Below are 18,358 nucleotides of genomic sequence, written 5' to 3' on the forward strand. Positions count from 1 at the left end.
ACCTTGGATTTCAGCAATTTGAAGAATGCTTTGAACACAGCTGTGTTTGTCTGGTTATGTTTAGTGTACTTTGGGCATCGATCTTAGCACCTCCGCTTGTTGACAGGTCTGTGATCAGATCTGTGCACCCCCTTTTATTTTGTTCTGATGCCAGTTGGGTTATTTGAGAAAACTCTGTGCTCTTTTAAATTTTTCAGTTCATGGGTCAGAGTGCACTTCATCAGATGCATGATGTGTTATCTGAGTTGTGTATATGTGTGTACACATGGAATACAACACATAGACATGCACACACAAAAAGATTGGATGGAAGTTAAAAGGAACTGAAATACAAGAAGTGACAGTGGTATTCTTGGACAATGTCTCATGGACTTCTATGAGAAAAACAATAGAGACTATGAAGTTTGGAACAGAATTTACCAATGCGGTAAAAGCAGTATATACTGAAAATGGACCAACAGCACAGCAGATAAATGAAGCATCAAGAAAGGAAGTAAAAAAGGTCCTCCCCTGTTGCCATTGTTCTTCGTTTTAATATTGGAAGTCTTAGCTAGAAAAATACAAGAGGACAATGATATAAGTGGAATCCGAGTGGACAGCGAGCCCATAAGCTGAAAGCCTTCACTGATGATGCAGTGATGATGTTGGAGCACCCATTGAAAAGTTTCCCAAAAGCATTGGAAACTACAACAAAATCTGACAACCTAGCTGGATTTTATATAAATAAGGAAAAGACTAAGATGAAAATTTAGAACCACATGTTAAAGACTGTAAGCCAGATCATGAATTAAAATAGGGAGGGGGAAGATTATATATTTGGGGATATGACTCAGCCAAAAAAATGAACCTTTTCCAAGACAATTACTCAAAAAATTGGAATGATATTGAAAAGGACCTAGAAAATTGGAGTAGAACGAATCTCTCCTTTTTAGGAACAATTTCTGCAGTCAAAATGAATATCTTACTCAAGATGGTTTTTTTATTCCAAACATTGCCATTGATAAATAGCTCCAATTGCTTTAAGCAATGTAAGAAAGATGTAACAAACTTTATATGACAATGGGGAAAACTGAGAGTTAAATATAAAATCCTCATAGACACAAATAATAGGGGGAACATTGCCCTCCCAGACCTTAAGCTCTACTACAAGGCAGTGTGTTTGTGTTGGATGAAAGAATGGATGGAGTTAAAGAAACACTAATATTTTAGACCTAGAGGGATTTAATCTATGTTTGGGTGGCACTCCTACCTTTACTATGACAAACGCAAAGCACACAGAGGTTTCCAAAATCATGTGATAAGAAGCTTGTACATTGGCTGGTTGAGATATAAAGACCTTTTGGAAAGGAAAACCCCACATTGGATATCACCTACTGAGGTGGTATCAGTGGGGGGGGGATTTGGAAAATAAGTGGGGTGCATATAAGGACTTTATAGAATTTAAAGAAGGAAGAGCAAGACTAAAAGGAGATATAAGAATGGATTATCAATATTTTAATGGCTCCAATATATTCAGTTGAATGAAATATTTTTAAAAGAAAAAGGATTAGTGAAAGGAGGCTCAGAATTTGAAAGAATTGTTTTAGGAAATAACGGAAAATTAATATCTAAAATATATAAAAAACTATCGGAGTGGGAGACCAAAGACTAAACTGTAAAAGCAATAATGACCCACTGGGAAATAGATATTGGCCATAATTTAGAATTATCAGAGTGGGAGAAATTATGGGGGGGGATGAATTTTTCAGCCTGCTATATTATTAAAGAAAACCTATAAATGATAATGTACAGGTGGTACTTGACACCCAGTAAGTTGGTAAAAATGTATTTTTTAAAATCCAAACTGTGCTGGAAGTGTCAAGAGGTTGAGGGAACCCTAATGCACATGTGGTGGAAGTGTAAACAAACCAGGGATTATTGGGAAATGATCTGTGTAGAACTAAAAGAGATTTTTAAATTTATGTTTCCCCAGAAACCCAAGACCTTCCTACTAGGCATAACATATGTCAATATCCCTAAAAAGGCACTCTGTTTCTTCTTATATACAACCGCTTGCAGCCAGAATAATATATGCCCAAAAAATGGAAGGAAAGCGAAATCCCAACCAAAGAACAATGGCAAAATGAATTGATAGAATACCCAGAGCTAGCATACATGACAGTGAAAATAAAAAACCAATATGAAACTCAGGTAAAGGATGAGTAGAAATACTTGGGAGAATATTTAAAGAGATATAATATTTAACTTACAAGTAGGAACAACAGTTTGAACAGCAGTTACCAACAATAAGGGATATTTATAGGACAAAATAGGATGGATGAAAAGGATATGCAGCAAAATAAGAATGCCATGGGGGAATGGACTGGGAAGTCCTGAGAGAAGTGATTTATTATGGAAAATGTATGGTGTATATTCATAATTTGGGAAATGTATAAATAAAAATAAATAAATAAAAACAGGGACGCGGGTGGCGCTGTGGGTAAAACCTCAGCGCCTAGGACTTGCCGATCGTATGGTTGGCGGTTCGAATCCCTGTGGCGGGGTGAGCGAATCCCTGTGGCGGGGTGAGCTCCCGTCGTTCGGTCCCAGCTCCTGCCCACCTAGCAGTTCGAAAGCACCCTTAAGTGCAAGTAGATAAATAGGTACCGCTTTATAGCGGGATGGTAAACGGCATTTCCGTGTGCTGCGCTGGTGCAGGCACGCCAGAACAGCTTCGTCACACTGGCCACGTGACCCGGAAGTGTCTTCGGACAGTGCTGGCCCCCAGCCTCTTAAGCGAGATGGGCGCGCAACCCCAAGTCGGTCACGACTGGCCCGTACGGGCAGGGGTACCTTTACCTTTATAAATAAAAAGGAGGAACTGAAATAGAGAAAAGTGGAGAGAACATTTCTAAAAAGCTGGCTTTTCTGAAATGCACACACCTTTTCAGGGTGACATTATGGTTCAGGACTGGTACCAGTAACATTTTTATAAAATTTTGCTCAGCTTTACAGGGAACACTTCTTCCTGTCTCTTAGTACGAAAAAGAACAAGGTAATTCTAATATAGCAGGCCCATGAGCTTGCCTTGCTCCCCTTCCTCCCCTCAAAAGCAATCTGCAATGTTATTAAAGATCACTTAGCCACAATCAGGTCTATGGGAGAAGATCTGTGGAAGGCAAAAATTGCTCCCATCCTTTTCCTATGGGGGTCTCTAGGGGAAAAGTGCTCTGCTGCCTGAGATTGGGTGATAGATGAGCAAAGGGTGGACTACTTTTAAATATTATTTTCAAGCATGTTGTTGCTTTTGTTCTTAAACTGAAACTGCACAAAAGGAATAAAGTTTCTTAAATTTGGTGCCTTGCTTAAAACAAACTTCACCACCACCCTGACATTTAATTCAGTCTTTAACAGTGAAAACCTTTGATATGTCTGCATTATGAACGTTATGACAGAAAAACAGTAGTTGATAGAAACCCTCTTGAGCTTCATTGTTGCCTTTTAAGTTTGAACCGGGTGGAAGGGACACAAGACTGAATTTCACTTCATTAGAGTTTATTACAAAAGGGTTTTGCTGTATTGCAGAGTGGTGCTGAACCTCTGGAATTTTTAATGACTTCAGACACCCTTTAGAAGGCTGGGAAACTGAGAGCACAATGCTGTTTCAGTGGAAGTTATTTTCTAAACAGGAACATTTCTGAAAAAGTCCTTAGTAGCTCTATCTCCCAAGTCCTTAGCAGCTCTATCTTCATGTAAATTAACACTGTAAATTGTGCAGCTAGTGAGGGGGGTGGTAGGAATTAAAATAATTCCAATAAATGGTTTAATTTATGCCTCAGCAGTTAGCATGCTCCTGGTTAACAGAAATACCCTTCGGCTACACAGGATTTTGGAGGGTTGTAGGGCACTCATTTGCACATAAATAGCCATTAACTGATAAATTCCCAGAGGTCTCCTGTTGCATGCTAGTGGTTTTGACCTACTTAGCTAGCTTAAATTTGTTTTACAGAATTATTATAATTCCATCCTTGGCACTTAAACTTTGTGATTAATGCATGCCTCACAATACAATTAAAGTATAATTACACAGATTTACAGTTTGCTATCATGGTGTTATTGTTATTACAAAAGAGCTGGTTTTGGCAAATATTAGAAGAATTAGGGTTCTGATACCCATCACTTTGCAGTTATTAAGTGATTATGTTAAATGGGACTCCTTTACCTCTGAAGAATGAGTTGGAGAGAGGTGAAACATTAACACACTGAATGGCTTTAAGTGATTGTGCAGGAGCTATAAAGTAATTTCTGTCACATATCCGTAGATGATAGGATGCTTTTATTAATCTTCATATTGGAGAGGGCAAGAAGCACCCTTTAATTCTGTTCCTTTAAATCATTTCATTAAGAGTTGAAATGTAGAGACTGTGAGGGGTTGTGTCAGTTATCATAAGTAATGGTTGTTTTGGATAACATGCATCTGAAATCTGGAATCACAGTTGATTTAAAACACAGAAGTGGAAAACTGGAAACTCATACCAGCACTCAACTGATCCTAAGTAGATCTGTTCACACTAGCAGTCTTTATGCTCAAGTGCTGGATCAGCTTGAGGATCAATCTAAATTCTGCTGGCTGCATTCAGTCCAAGTATGCCAGAGAGGTGGATGAAGATTAATGAGCAGGGCATGTCTGCTGTAGCAGTCTACAGTGGGTCAATGCCAATTTGCAGCATCTGTAATGCGCATCTGACCTGACCCCTCTGCACTGTAACACACATCTGACCTGCATGGTGTGCGCTGACAACATATGGAAATTGGTATAGACTTGATGGAGCATTTGTGTTGCTATGCTGAAATCTCTGCCATAATGAAAAGGGGTATGTTTTCCAACTTACTTTGGTGGGGAAAATGGGCTTTGCATACAAGCTCTTTCACTTTGATGTGCATGGCTTGGGACCAGATTTAATGTTTTCAGATGCAATACCAGGGCTGCCTCATCGTGACATGTTGTGTCGCTTTACAAAATTTGCACTAAGTAAATTTCGAGTCTTAATGAAATTGGTTTTTTTCTCTCTAAAGTACTGAGGTCCTATTTAACACAATCACTTAATTACTGGAAAGTAATGGTTGTGAGAATCCTGATTTTTCTAATATTGCTCACCATTTCATAACTACAGGAGCTGAGATTACGGTAATTCAATGCAATAGACAGGCAGTACTTTCACTGCAGATGAGTGGTTAGTTCGTCTGCATGTTGATTCAACTCATGGGTGGGTCCTTCTGAATAGGGTTTTAAAAAGTATTTACTGTACCTCTTCAGGAGTAGTCTTTGTATAATTCTTACTAAGAAGATGTGGTTGTTCTGTATTTGGGATTGGCAGGTAATGCCTGGAGAACCCTTTTTATCATGTCAAGTTCAAGAGCAGGCATTACAGCAGCATAGCCCTCCCTGGTCCCATTGTGCACTCAACATCCTTGTCTACTAGAAGCCTAAAGGGCAGAGAGGGATGGGGAAGACATGACTATGGGACTGCTAAGGAAATTTGAAGTTGTCTTCACTGAGACCTGGAAATTCAGTTTGGGCGAATACAGATGGCAATCAAACCACGTGCAAAATACAGTGAGCTCTTACCACTTGGTAGAGAGTCATTCTTTGTTATACATAAGAAAGCATGATAGGGGAAACTTGCACCACATTTGAGGAGCTGGTAACCATTTGGGGGGAAAGCCTTATTACATGATAAGCTGTATTTCTGTGCCTTTGTGCCTTCTTTATCAAGCGTAGCATTTATACTTTTGTTTTTAAGGGAACGTAAGAAGCTGCTTCATACAGAATCCATCTAGCTTAGTAAGGTTGACACTGACTGGCAGCAGCTGTCTCCAAACACTCCTTAGAGATTCAGGAGATTGAACCTGGGGCATTTTCAATGCAAAGCATACGCTCTTCCACTGAGCTACAGCCATTCCTATTAGCTGATGCTTTTAGCCTGTTAACTGTTATAATATTATTTGAAAACAGCATTGATTTTTTATTTTGTCTTATCTAGGTCCAAATAATAGTTTTCATTACTAACAGAAATAAAATCTTTTGAAGTATAACTAGTTATTTTATATAAGGGATGCTCTGCTCTTGCAGTAAAGTGTGTGACAGTGCGGTCTTGTACCTGTCTCCTCTAAAGTAAGTCACATTGTGTTCTATGATGCATTCACTCACGTAGATGGATGAACAAGTGTAGCCTTGGTTGCTCTGTTTATTTCCAGTGCTCCTTCTTATTTTTAATAAACTTGCATGCAAGTTAATTTTTATCCTAAAGGGTAGCACAAATGCAAAGCATTGGCAAAATGAGAAATGGTCAGCAAATAAGAGGTTTGCAGAGCCAACTTGCAACGGCTGCCCTTCCATAAAAAGAAACATTTACCCTGCCATAATAAGAGTGCTAATGAATTCAGAAATCCATTGATTTCTCTGCCTCCGTGCAGATTATATGCAGACTTGCTTCAAGGAGAGGAATTTATGAAATGTTTGCTACATCCAGCAAGCAGTGCCGCTATAATACTGCTGCTTCCTCAGTGGTTTTCGTTGATCCTGTAGAGTGAAAGGACAGGAGGATCAGCTCAGGTCTAAATGAGATTACAGCTGGTTCGGCAGCTTATCTGGTCTAATGCCAACTAGTGTGGCTTTGCAGGTCCTAAGGGGTTTACAACAGAAACTGTTTATTGAGTATCATCGGTTTACTCAACACAAGCAGCCTAATCCTTCCCAGCCTCAGCATGTTGCAGGATTGTATGTGAAGCCAAACCAAAAGCTGGTGCAGCCAGAGCCTCAAGAGCCCTTTTGTCTCGCGTGATATTGATTTCCTCCCCTCCTTTCTAGAAGCATTAAAAGTCAGTAAAAAAATAAAACCGATAACCAGCCCTATTGTGAGCAAAAGGTTAATCTGACCTAAAATCTTACAAAAGCACCCATTAACCCTAGAAGGGATGGCAGCCTTTATTTGCATTTCCATTCATTGGTTTTTCCCCATTCCTCCCTCCTACCCTCAAATTTCAAGAAACAAGATAAGGAAAACATCTTAGAAATGTAATAATGCAATGCCTTGCCGTTTCTTGTGTAATAGCTGCTGTGATTTTAAATAGTAGAGTTTGTATTGGCAGCTACAGTTTTGACTTCCCTCACATCTCAGAGAGCTACTGTTTCTACCTTGTGAGAGGAAACGAGGAGTCCAAGTCTGCTAATTCCTTCCCACTTCTCCTGAGTGGATGTTGAGTGTACTTATGCACTGGAGGAATACAAGCAGGAATGCTCCCAAAGGAGGAAGTGTTTAGATCAGGAGTGGGAAACCTGTGGCCTTCCAGGTGTTGCTGGCCTCCAATCAGCCTCATCCAGAACGGCCATTGGTTGGAGATAGTGAGGGTTGTAATCAAACAGCATCTGGAGGGGTCACAGGTTCCCCATCCTTGGTTTATATACCAGATAAGTATCCCATTACCAAAGAATCATGTGTTTGGTGTGCTGCATATAGAGGCTTCCTGTCGATGACAAATGTTGTGCCCATCACGCCACTGCTGCCAGAATATGAGTTTCACCCTAGGAGTGCAAGGATTTATCGATAACAAATCACTCAAGGCAGATTGAGGTGGCAGATGCTGGAATCTTTATTTTACTTTCTTTCCAGTCGTATCTTATTCTTTTATGCCGTAAGCTGCCCAGAGAACAATGTTACCCGGCTGTTTTATAATAATAAAAAACCCAGTTAAATTTAATAAACTAGTAAAATGCTGGGAACTGCAGAGCACCTGTGGGAGTTTGCAACACAGCTTATCCTGTACCTCCTATGCTAACCTGTTTCCCTCAGGTGCAGTAGAGAACACTGTCCTGTATCCCTTGTTAAAGTAAGCACCTGCCAATCCAATTGGCTTATGTACTTGTAACTGTGTGTGTGTGCATGTCTTGTCTTGTCATTTCCCCCAGGTAGTGAAATGTATTGGGCCATCCTGGTCAGTAGAATGAAGTGGCAGAACTAAAGCTGCTACTTCTGGCTCCAATTGAGGGAATCAAATGTTTGATCACACCTTCCCATAGAAACTGACAGTGTTAGACGTAGGCAACCTGGCCTCACAGACTGTTTTAATAAGCAAGATGGTCTTTTCATTTTCCCTCCATGGGAAGCATCCAAACATGCAATGTTTCAATGCCACCTGTAGCTGAGTGTAGTACAGCCTAAGAAAATTTTCACAACTTCTAATTCTGCTAATTGTATGCAATGTCCCTAAGTAAGGCCAGCTGGATTTATTTAGTTAGTGTTGGTTTAGCTCCCTCCATTCTGCTTCAGTGGGGTAGATAATAGTGGAAGGCACAGGTAATATTTTTGATAAGATATCAGATGGGAAAAGCAGGTTATCTGTCTCATACCCATGTGTGTAAAATTCCCATGTGTACGTTTTGAAAGATATGAGAAAGCAGAGTGAAATGGATTCTGCTAAAAATGATGATCATTCTAAACATGAAGCGAGTCCATAATTTAAACCTAATGGACAAGTTGTGTTCATGATAAAAATGTAATGTTTATTCTATAGCTTCTATTTTATCAAACAGGTCTCTAAAGCAGTGGGTTCCGCTCGTATAATAATGAATGTTTAGTGCATTTGGCAATAAAAGCTATTGGCAGTGAGTGCTTAAGTTCTTTGTTCAGTCACATGAATGGTGCAAATCAAAGCATTTTTTGTCACTGTGAGACGTTTTCACCTACATATTGCTTCCCCCCATGCGCGGGTCACTAAATGAATTACATTCAGTTTTACAGCTTAGCTGGTGTTGGAACTTGTTAAATTGATGCCCAGTGGTGGAACTCGTAAAACAGTTTCCTGTTAATGTGAGGAGGCAGAGTTCACATTGTTGATGGTGGCTTTGATCTCATAAACTATCAGTTCATGGTGTCTCAGAGCTGCTGCTATAGGTTTAGCAAGCCTACCATTGTCTCTGAATGACAGAAAATTAGCTCTGTTGTCTATCACTTGCTGTAGAGAACAATCTGAAAAGTGAATGGCTGGTGTCTAATGAAAAAGCTTTTGCTAAAAAGGATGATAGGTTACGTGAACAAAACATTTTCCCTACTACTATACGTAGATTCCTTCAAGAACATTAAATATTTCACTTGCTACTTTATCATCTTTCAAGGGCTACTTATAAGCAGATATGGACAGTGGTACCTCGGGTTACAGACACTTCAGGTTACAGACTCCAGTAACCCAGAAATAGTACCTCGGGTTAAGAACTTTGCTTCAGGATGAGAACAGAAATCACATGGCGGCAGCAGTGGGAGGCCCCATTAGCTAAAGTGGTGCTTTAAGAACAGTTTCAGGTTAAGAACGGACCTCCAGAACGAATTAAATTTGTAACTGGAGATACCACTGTATAGGAATTCTCTGTTAAGCAGCGGGTTCCCATGGGCCTTAAACTTAGCTGGATCTTGCCCTTACAAATCAACATACCACTCTCTGCTTAACACTTGTTTCATTTTTTGAAAGCAACCTCTCATTAGTACATTGCTACCTGTGGTTGTGGACGGGGTCCATTCCGGAGGTCCGGCCGGATCCTGAGGTTTTCGCAACTGGAGAGACCGCTTTTGCACATGCACACTTGGCGGTTGAGCGCTTCTGCGCATGCACATGCGGCAAAAACCCTGAAAAATACCTTATTTTTCCCACGATAAGGCGCACCTAGTTTTTAGATGGGAAAATCAATAAAAAAAATCTCCCCCCCCCAGCCCCAAAGAGCAGCGTACAGGGTGCGCACAACCTCTCCCTGCCGGAGGGGTTGCGTGTGGCTATGGCACAAGCCAAGGCAGCCAGCGGGATGGATTGCGCTGGCTGTTTTGGCTTCCTCTTTAACCCCATGCAGCCTCTCCCTGCCGGAGGGGTTGCGCGCAGCTATGTCACAAGCCAAGGCAGCCAGCGGGATGGATCGCTCTGGCTGCTTTGGCTTCCTCTTTAGCCCCGCACAATCTCTCCCTGCCGGGAGAGGCTGCATGGAGCTAAAGAAGCCATAGCCCCGTGCAGCCTCTCCCTGCTGGAGGGGTTGCGCGCAGCTATGTCACAAGCCAAGGCAGCCAGCAGGATGGATCCCGCTAGCTGCTTTGGCTTCCTCTTTAGCCCCGCGCAATCTCTCCCTGCCGGGAGAGACTGCGTGGAGCTAAAGAAGCCATAGCCATAGCTCCGTGCATCCTCTCCCTGCCGGAGGGGTTGCGCGTGGCTATGGCACAAGCCTGCATTCACTCCATAGGATGCACACACATTTCCCCTCAATTTTGGGAGGGGGAAAACTGCGAAAAATACGGTACTTCTGGGTTTGCCACTTATGCATCCTGAAGTTTTCGTAACTGGAGGGATACATAAGCAGAGGTACCACTGTAGAAGGAAAGTTTATCCTCAATATTTGATATAGAAGCTACAGATCCATTCCAGCCTTTTTATTCTACCTGCGTCTCTCTGTGCTCCCAACTTCTGAGTGGATTGTAGCAGCTGAAGGAGCCGAGATGCCGCTCAGTATAACATTATGGTGTACCTGGGCACACCATGTGTGCACGCCCGGTGTGCATGCCTATGCTAATGTCATGTGTTCACCACTTCCCAAACCAGTAATGGGGACAGCACAGGCTGCAGAGTAAACAAGAGTGTGTATACAGCCTAAGCTTCTGAGTCAGCCAATACCAATTTTTCAAAAGGCCTTCTAAACCCAACCCAGAGAGGCTATACTGATTTCATTACTTTGCCTCTCTCCTCCACACCCCACCCACTGTCAGATTCAATAAATATGGAGAAACCATGCACTAGTGCAAACTAGTGTGCATGTAGTCAACTGGTTACTTGGATTGTAAATCAGTGTTCACTAATCATTGTACATTTTCTGTCAAAGTTTTAATGTGTACATATTTATCATATACTTTGTACTATAGCTTATATCCCTTCTAGGCATGATTATATTCAAAATATTAAAAATGCACATATTATACATAGTTTAAAATATGTGTTTAATGCATAGTTTAATTTATTAGACTAATATTTAAAATTTTATAAACACGGATGTGACATTTGGATCTAATTCTAGACTTGCGGATATGCTGTTTAAATTTGGAGTATCCCTTTTGCTTCAAATCTTTTGAATTTTGTACTGATTTGTGGATATATCCTGCAGTCAGAGATGACAAAATAACCAAGCCTTTCAATAAATCTGTATTCAGACAGTTCGGAATACTGTTTGAGCTGAGTGTTGACAACAGGCAATACATTTGGTTTGGGTGATGCATGCATCTTTTGAATGAAACCATATTAAGTATCATAATCATGTCCCTTTAATTCACAATGTCTACAGTTCAGTAAGCTTTTATTATGACAAAATACTGATGAATGAGAGAAGGAAACATCAAAAAGATTAAAAAGCTGCATGTTAGTTTTGTTTCTGTGCGGGGACGTTTCAAAATCCCTTTCCCTTTGAAAGAACTCCTCCTGAAGGTTGGAAGATCTTCCAGAATGGTCTCCACTGCAGCACAAGAGGCCGCAGTTAGACGAAGAGCCCTTTACTGCTAAGTAAATAAACTTCTGAAAACTGCTGAGCTGATTTATGACATTAAATACTTGAAAGGGTTTCAGCTCAGAACAGGAACAGTGTTATTGCTATTTAATTTTGAAGTTCTAATTGAGAGGAAAATTTGAAGGGCAACAGCTCCCATTGCTTTGTCCCAGCTCCTGCCAACCTAGCATTTTGGAAGCATACCAGTGCAAGTGGGTAACTCCAGCTTTGAACTATATGGTTACTGACTAGCACACTCCGTGACAGATGATGAAGAAGGGAAAATATGATAGAGTTGCTTTCTTCTCTTTTTCACACTCACTCCATAAATGATCCCTGGTTTAGTAACCATGCAAGCTAAAAATAGTTGGCCATGTCAACATTGTTCCCATAAATTTATCACAATTTTCTTTGTCCTTCCAAGAAAATCAACACAAGAATGAACAGTGAGGTAGAAAATATTTGTTTTTTAAAATGTTTGAGCTTGTTTAATTTTTTACTTTTTGAGTTGTTTAATTTTCACAAAAAAATAAAAAATGAATAGTCAAGCCTGTAATGCAGTTCACAAATGTAAAAGCCCCTTTCTATTTCAGCCCTGATTATGGCCTGCCAGCAACATTAGTTTTATGAGATATCTGACTGTCCTTGATATATGCCATTGTCTAATAAATACTTTGACCGCTTTTTATAGAATTTAATAAAGCAAATGTAGTAATGTTGCCTGTGTCTTAATCTACCATCTCAGCTGAGTTGACCAGGAGATAAATAGGAGCAGGAATGATAGTGCGTTGCTACAGATTGTTTTTAATAAGCATGTTATTTAGTTGATCATCTAAGAACAGTAATGCCTCATATCCTAGTCTGCCAGACAAATTTATTAATGCTTCCCGCCCCTCCTTCCACCCATTTCTCTGAGAACATTGATTCCCTGCAGACACATCTCTATTGAACCTTTAGAAAGTCACAACTTCCAAATTAGATTAAGTAGTAGGAATGGTACTAACAGAATCAAAGAAAATTGAGTGTGTTATTGAATTCATGCCACATTGTCTCTGGAAAAGACTGACATTGTGTATAGTGGTAACTCCTGTCCTTATTCTACTAGTAAAACTGGGGGCATTGATTCAAAACCAAACCACACAATGTATCTAAAAACTGTTAAATCTTCATTTTTGTGTTTTTTCTTTTGTGTGTGTGCTGAGGCTTCATAAATAAAACTTCAAGGGGAAATGCATTACCTAAAATTATAACTGTTTCTGTGCCAGTTCCAATTCCTGTACCCTTCCATACCAAATTAACTAATAGTAGAAGATCTGGCTTTGGATTGTAAGCAGACCGACTTGTCAGTTGATAAATGCATGCATTCATTTTGGAGCCTGCCTGTTTCTCATTTGGGTCTGACACATTAAGAGGTGCGTAATTAATGGTTGACATCAGTAATTAACATTAACTTTATGGTGCTTAATATGCCATCATTTATCCATCAGATAGGTGGTATGCAGAAATGTCTTTGGATCAAGGTTTTAATTATAGAAAATGATGTTTGAGTACTTGCATTTTGTACAGTGCAAATACTGTCTGTACAGTAATACTTCTAAGGAATTCAGGTGTGTTTCTGCACCACCACCAGTACATAGAATGTTAATACTATTTGTGTTTCTCCCTAGGACTGTGCACAAACACTTAAACCAGGGACTGCCTTCAGGGAATACAGGCCCAAATGCTCCGTTGTCGTCGGTGGCGAAAGAGCACCACCTTGCTGTTGCCAGAGCTCTCTGGAGAAATTTCTTTCCCTTCTTGAAGAGTCAGAGAATGCTGCAGACTCCTTGTTCTCAGCTTGCAGATACAGCTGCAGGTCTGTACAGCAGTTTGGCTATCCTCCTGTGCATCCTTGGTACCGTCTTGTACTTACTTTAGAAGCTGTTAGTTAATTTGTCAGCAAATAATGGAACTTCTATAGGGATGTTCAGCATTTTTACATGGGTGGCTGGCTGTACACACACACACACACACAGAGAGAGAGAGAGAGAGAGAGAGAGAGAGAGAGAGAGAAACCAACACATTATTAGAATACTCTGGAGTACTCATCTTATTAATATGGTGTCTCTATATCCACAACTCGAGTATCACTTTTCCTCTGCTATCATTTGTTACATTTGAAATATGAGCTATAATTTTCTGCAAGGTTAATGGTTGATGCTGCTAAATGCTTCATCATATCAAATGTGATGCATATTTTCAGAGCTTAAATGAGTTTGTTCATAGCTCTTCTGCTTCTCGAAATTCCTTTCTCCCCAATGTTTCTCTCAGATTATAATAATATTCATTTTGTAAATGGCTTTCTAAGCATATATCAGACAACATTTAAGCACGTGGTGTGACGTCCTGATTTAAAAACAAAACACCACACCTTTTCTGATATCTTACTCTGTAGGAATGCTACTCAAAATCCTAGCAGATGGAATAGCATATTGAGAGTAAACTATAATAGTGCCGATCCTTGACTTTAGTGGAGCTGTGCCCAGCTGATCTGGTTCTTTTGTATTTTGATACAATATCATTTCTTCCATGAAATTTCTATATCGTAATACTGCATATTTCAATTTGACAAGGCTTGTGCCTAGCTATAATGGCACACTGAATCCATTTAAATAATATTTGGAAAAGGCAGATTTGAATTTAAATGTATTTTAGCCCAACATGAATTAAGAACTGAGTTTTATGAGCTCTCAAAGACCCGGTCAATAATGGAAATAAAGAAAGACCCTTGAACTTCAGCAGCTTTGCAATAATTAAGATATAATAGTAATAGAAAAGAACGTTGTAGAAAGGAAATGCTCTGCCACTTGCCAAATGTATTAAGGAACTCATGCTAAGGCAGAAACCTCGTATCCTGTCAAAAAGTCCATTCTGGTTTTCTTTAGATATTTGTTAAAAAAAGAAACATCCCATTGGATTAACATTGCTGTGTGAAAATTAGCACTGGGGATATAGTGATGTGTGTAATTCAACAGTTTAGAAGAATGAAAGGGAAAGTGAGCTACAAACTATGATAAGAAAATATAATGAGTAAATATAAGATGATATAGTAGCATGGTGTTATCAACTCCCCCCTTTTTTTTAGCTGAGGAACATCTTTCATGATATCTATAACATATTGTGATACTCTGCTGAACCCCAACACATACTCTTTTGCTGCCTCACACAAACACATTTTAAAAATATGGTAATAGGTGGCAGTGAGTGACTGGGGAAGAAGAGGGGAGAATTAAAGTTCTGTGGTGCAAGCTTGTAAAAATGTGTGGGACCCCAGTAGATGCTCATGGAGCCCTGATTGAAAGCATTTCTATAGTACTGACAGCACAATCACAACTATACCTACTCAGAAGTAAGTCCAATTGAATTCAGTGGGGCTTACTCCTAGGTAAGTGCTGTTAGGAATGCAGCCTAAGGGTATGCATATTGAGCCTGTTGTTGTTTTTTAAAGAATACATTTGAACTCACAATAGCGGTCATTCTGCTCACGAAAAGTGTACGAATTTCCACTTTCTTACAAAATGTAGCTTTAAGGTGATAGGAATTCCTTATCAGATGAGAAACTAGTTTCCAAACTTCAGAATTCTTGATGACAAAAAATGCTATTTATGATTCTTTCCCCTTTTGTATGTAATTGCCCCTGCAGATGGAAAAACAGCACTGGAGGGAAACAGATTTTGAGCAGACAAATGTCTGGCAGGGAAGAGGAGTTCCATCTCTCTTCTCTTTTTTCCTTTCCCCAGCTGGAACTCTCCAGAGTTCCCAGATGCATTTCACTAGTGTGTGTTTTTGGGAGGAGGTGCCCTTTTTATGGAAAAGAGCTACAGAAATACACAAAATGCATGCTTTTACCCTGAATTTTTCCCAACTTTCTTTCCTTCCTTCATTTTAAAAATAGGTTTTACTTTAATGGCTTTGGATTTGCCCAGCACATGTACATCAGATCTTCAGCCTCAACCAGTTTTATCAATGATGCAGTTGTTTGGGTGGGATGATATGGTTTGCCCTCGGCTGGTTTCAAGGTATCTAAGCCACCTAATACAAAACAGGTGAGTGATGTAAACTTACTTGGCGAAGTGAGAGCAGATGCTTTCTAGTCATATGTTTTATTCCTTCGTTTACTGGTTTTTGTTTCAGTGGCCATCAGAATTTACTGTACAATGCCTATGAGTTGTTTGTTGGAAGTGCAGCTAAGTAATTTTGTAAAAAAATAGTCATAAACATGAGAGCTTTGGCTGGCAAAGACTTCCTTGGGTTGATATAAAGTGTTTGACCTTTTTTTTTTTTACACCCAACTCCATCCTGTGCCATATCACAAATTACTTTTGAAATTCTCCATTTGCCAGTATACATAGATGACCTGCTTTTCAGGAAGTGAAAGTCCCCTTTGGCTTTGGATTAAGGTTCTTTGGGCCCTAGTCTCTTAGTCAAAAGTACAATAAAAGTATATATATTTCTACAGAGCCACGTTGCTTCCATTTGTTGTTCTGACAACTGTTATTTATTGACAACTGGAATCTCATAGCACCTGCCATTGTACAAACCATTTGGGGAATCATCTGTAAGATGCAGGTATCTAATTCTGGGTAGTTCATCTGATGTTATGAATTCAACTGTATGTAACACTTGGCACACAATTCTGGGAATTTCCTGCACCACCGAGGAATTTCATAGCACATTTTTCAAAATGGCATAAACTAAGAACAAGCTAGACAAGCATCCATCAGCCACACTTTAAATTTAGACTATATTGCCTCAGGGTAGCAGGTTAAACTAAACAACCCACAAGACCCCTTCCACTTCTCAGCCTTTATAAGTGATTTAACAAAATATGTGGGAGAAGGCACAGAGCTTACATGTAAGAAGATGTCCAGAGCATTAAAATCAATGGGAGTTTTACCTTGAGCCTTAATGACATAAATTGTAATGATAGCTTGTATGATTTAAAAGGGAGAGGATGGTAGCTAATACAAAGCTCCTGGTTCAATATCTTGCCTCCTGGTAAAAACAAGAAATATGGTTGAAATACTGGAGAGCCGTTACCAGTCAGCGCAAACTGTACTGAATTAGATGAGTCAGTGGCCTGTCTCAGTTTCCTTTGTACATGTGCATGCAAGATTTTTTCCCCTGGTTTTGAGATCCATTTGATATATTCATAGTAATGTGTCATGCCTTTATATTCAGAATATGCCCTCTGTTCTAACTCAGAGGCAGCTAGTGCAAATTGCCTTATTATTTACAAAGTTCAGGTCTTTCGGTTATATCAGAAATATTGTTCACATTTGTTTTCCAACACAATTATGTTGTCTCTAAAGTAGGAATATCTAGCCCACATTTCAGGGGTCTGATACAGCCCAGCCCAAGCAACTGCCTTCCGCCTCCCCAAAAGAAACACCACAATTTTTGGCAGCAGAGTCAACAAGAAGATTAAAAGTAGGCACAGCAGTGGAATGGGCGAAGCCCAGTTGAGATGGGCCTCATCTGGTCCCCAGGAAGTCTGAGAGTTGACCAGAGAGGCGGCTATGAGCATAGAGTCGGATCCCAGAGAGGGACCAGGTGGGATAACAGGGAAGGGACTCACCCTTATGTAGCCAGACACTTCTAGTCATGAAGGAAGAGTATACACAAGTTCGCAACTGTTTCAGGGAGAAGGTCAGGTGAGCCAAAGCTCAGGACGAGCTCTTGCTTGCAACAGAAGTTAAAAATAATAATAAAGGTTTGTTCAAAGCAAGAGGAAGATCAAGCAAGTAGTAAGTCCTCCACGTGGAAAAGACAGAGGAATGCTATTGGGGGGAAAAGAAGATGGAACTGCTGAACACAGACTTTGCCTCTATCTTCACTCAAAAGGAAAATACTGCCAAACAGAATAAGTGATGCAAGGAGGGAACTGCAGCCCAAGATAGGGAAAGAGGTGGTAAGGGAACAACTAGCTACTTAAATGAATCAAATCTTCAGCACCAAAGGGTAGTAAAGAAGCTTGCAGATGGACTGGTAGTACATGTGAACAGAATCTAGGGGTCTTGATAGACCACAAATTTAACACAAGTCAACAGTGTGGTGCAGCAGGAAGAAATGCTAATACAATTCTAGGCTGCATCAACGGAAGCCTAGGATCCCAATGATGGGAAGTAATAGTCCTGCTCTATTCTGCCTTGGTCAGACCTGGCATACTTTGTCCAGTTCTAGGCACCACAATTTAAGAAGGATATTGACAAACTGGAACACGTGCAGAGGAGGGCAACCAAGATGATAAAGGATCTGGAAACCAAGCCTTATGAGGAGTAGTTGAGGGAAGTAGATACGTTTGGCCTGGAAAAGAGAAGACTGAAGGAGATATGATAGCCATCTTCAAATATCTAAAGGGCTGCCATGTAGAAGATGGAGCAAGCTTGTTTTTCTTAGCTCTGGAGGCTAGGACCCCAAACCAATGGCTTCCAGTTACAAGAAAGGACATTCTGACTAAACATCGGGAAGAACTTTCTGACAGTAACAGCTGTTTGACGGTGGAGCAGACCTCCTTGGAATGTGGCAGACTCTCCTTCCTTGGAGGTTTTTAAGCAGAGGTTGGATGGTCATCTCTCATGGATATTTTTGTTGAGATTCCTGCATTTCAGGGGATTGGACTAGATGACCCTGGGGTCCCTTCCAACTCCAGAATACTATGATTCTAGAATTTGTTGCAGCTTCATTTCTCGTACTACTGCAGGGAAAGGGCATGATATTTTGTGCCAAAGTGCTCACAGAGTATCCCCTAGTGACAAGCAATGGCAGAGGGTT

The 18,358-nt window shown here is 40.2% G+C and overlaps 1 protein-coding gene across 1 annotated transcript in view; it reads left to right on the top strand.

The window, feature by feature from the left end:
• Positions 1–18,358, top strand: part of MMS22L (MMS22 like, DNA repair protein) — a 74,011-nt gene that overhangs the window by 38,627 nt on the left and 17,026 nt on the right. Inside the window, exons 15-16 of the mRNA XM_079971603.1 lie at positions 13,213–13,400; positions 15,480–15,630. Coding sequence (XP_079827729.1) covers positions 13,213–13,400; positions 15,480–15,630 — 339 coding nt within the window. The remainder of the gene's footprint in view (positions 1–13,212; positions 13,401–15,479; positions 15,631–18,358) is intronic.

The sequence above is a fragment of the Podarcis cretensis genome (genome assembly GCF_951804945.1).
Source record: "Podarcis cretensis genome assembly, chromosome: 3".
NCBI lineage: Eukaryota > Metazoa > Chordata > Lepidosauria > Squamata > Lacertidae > Podarcis > Podarcis cretensis.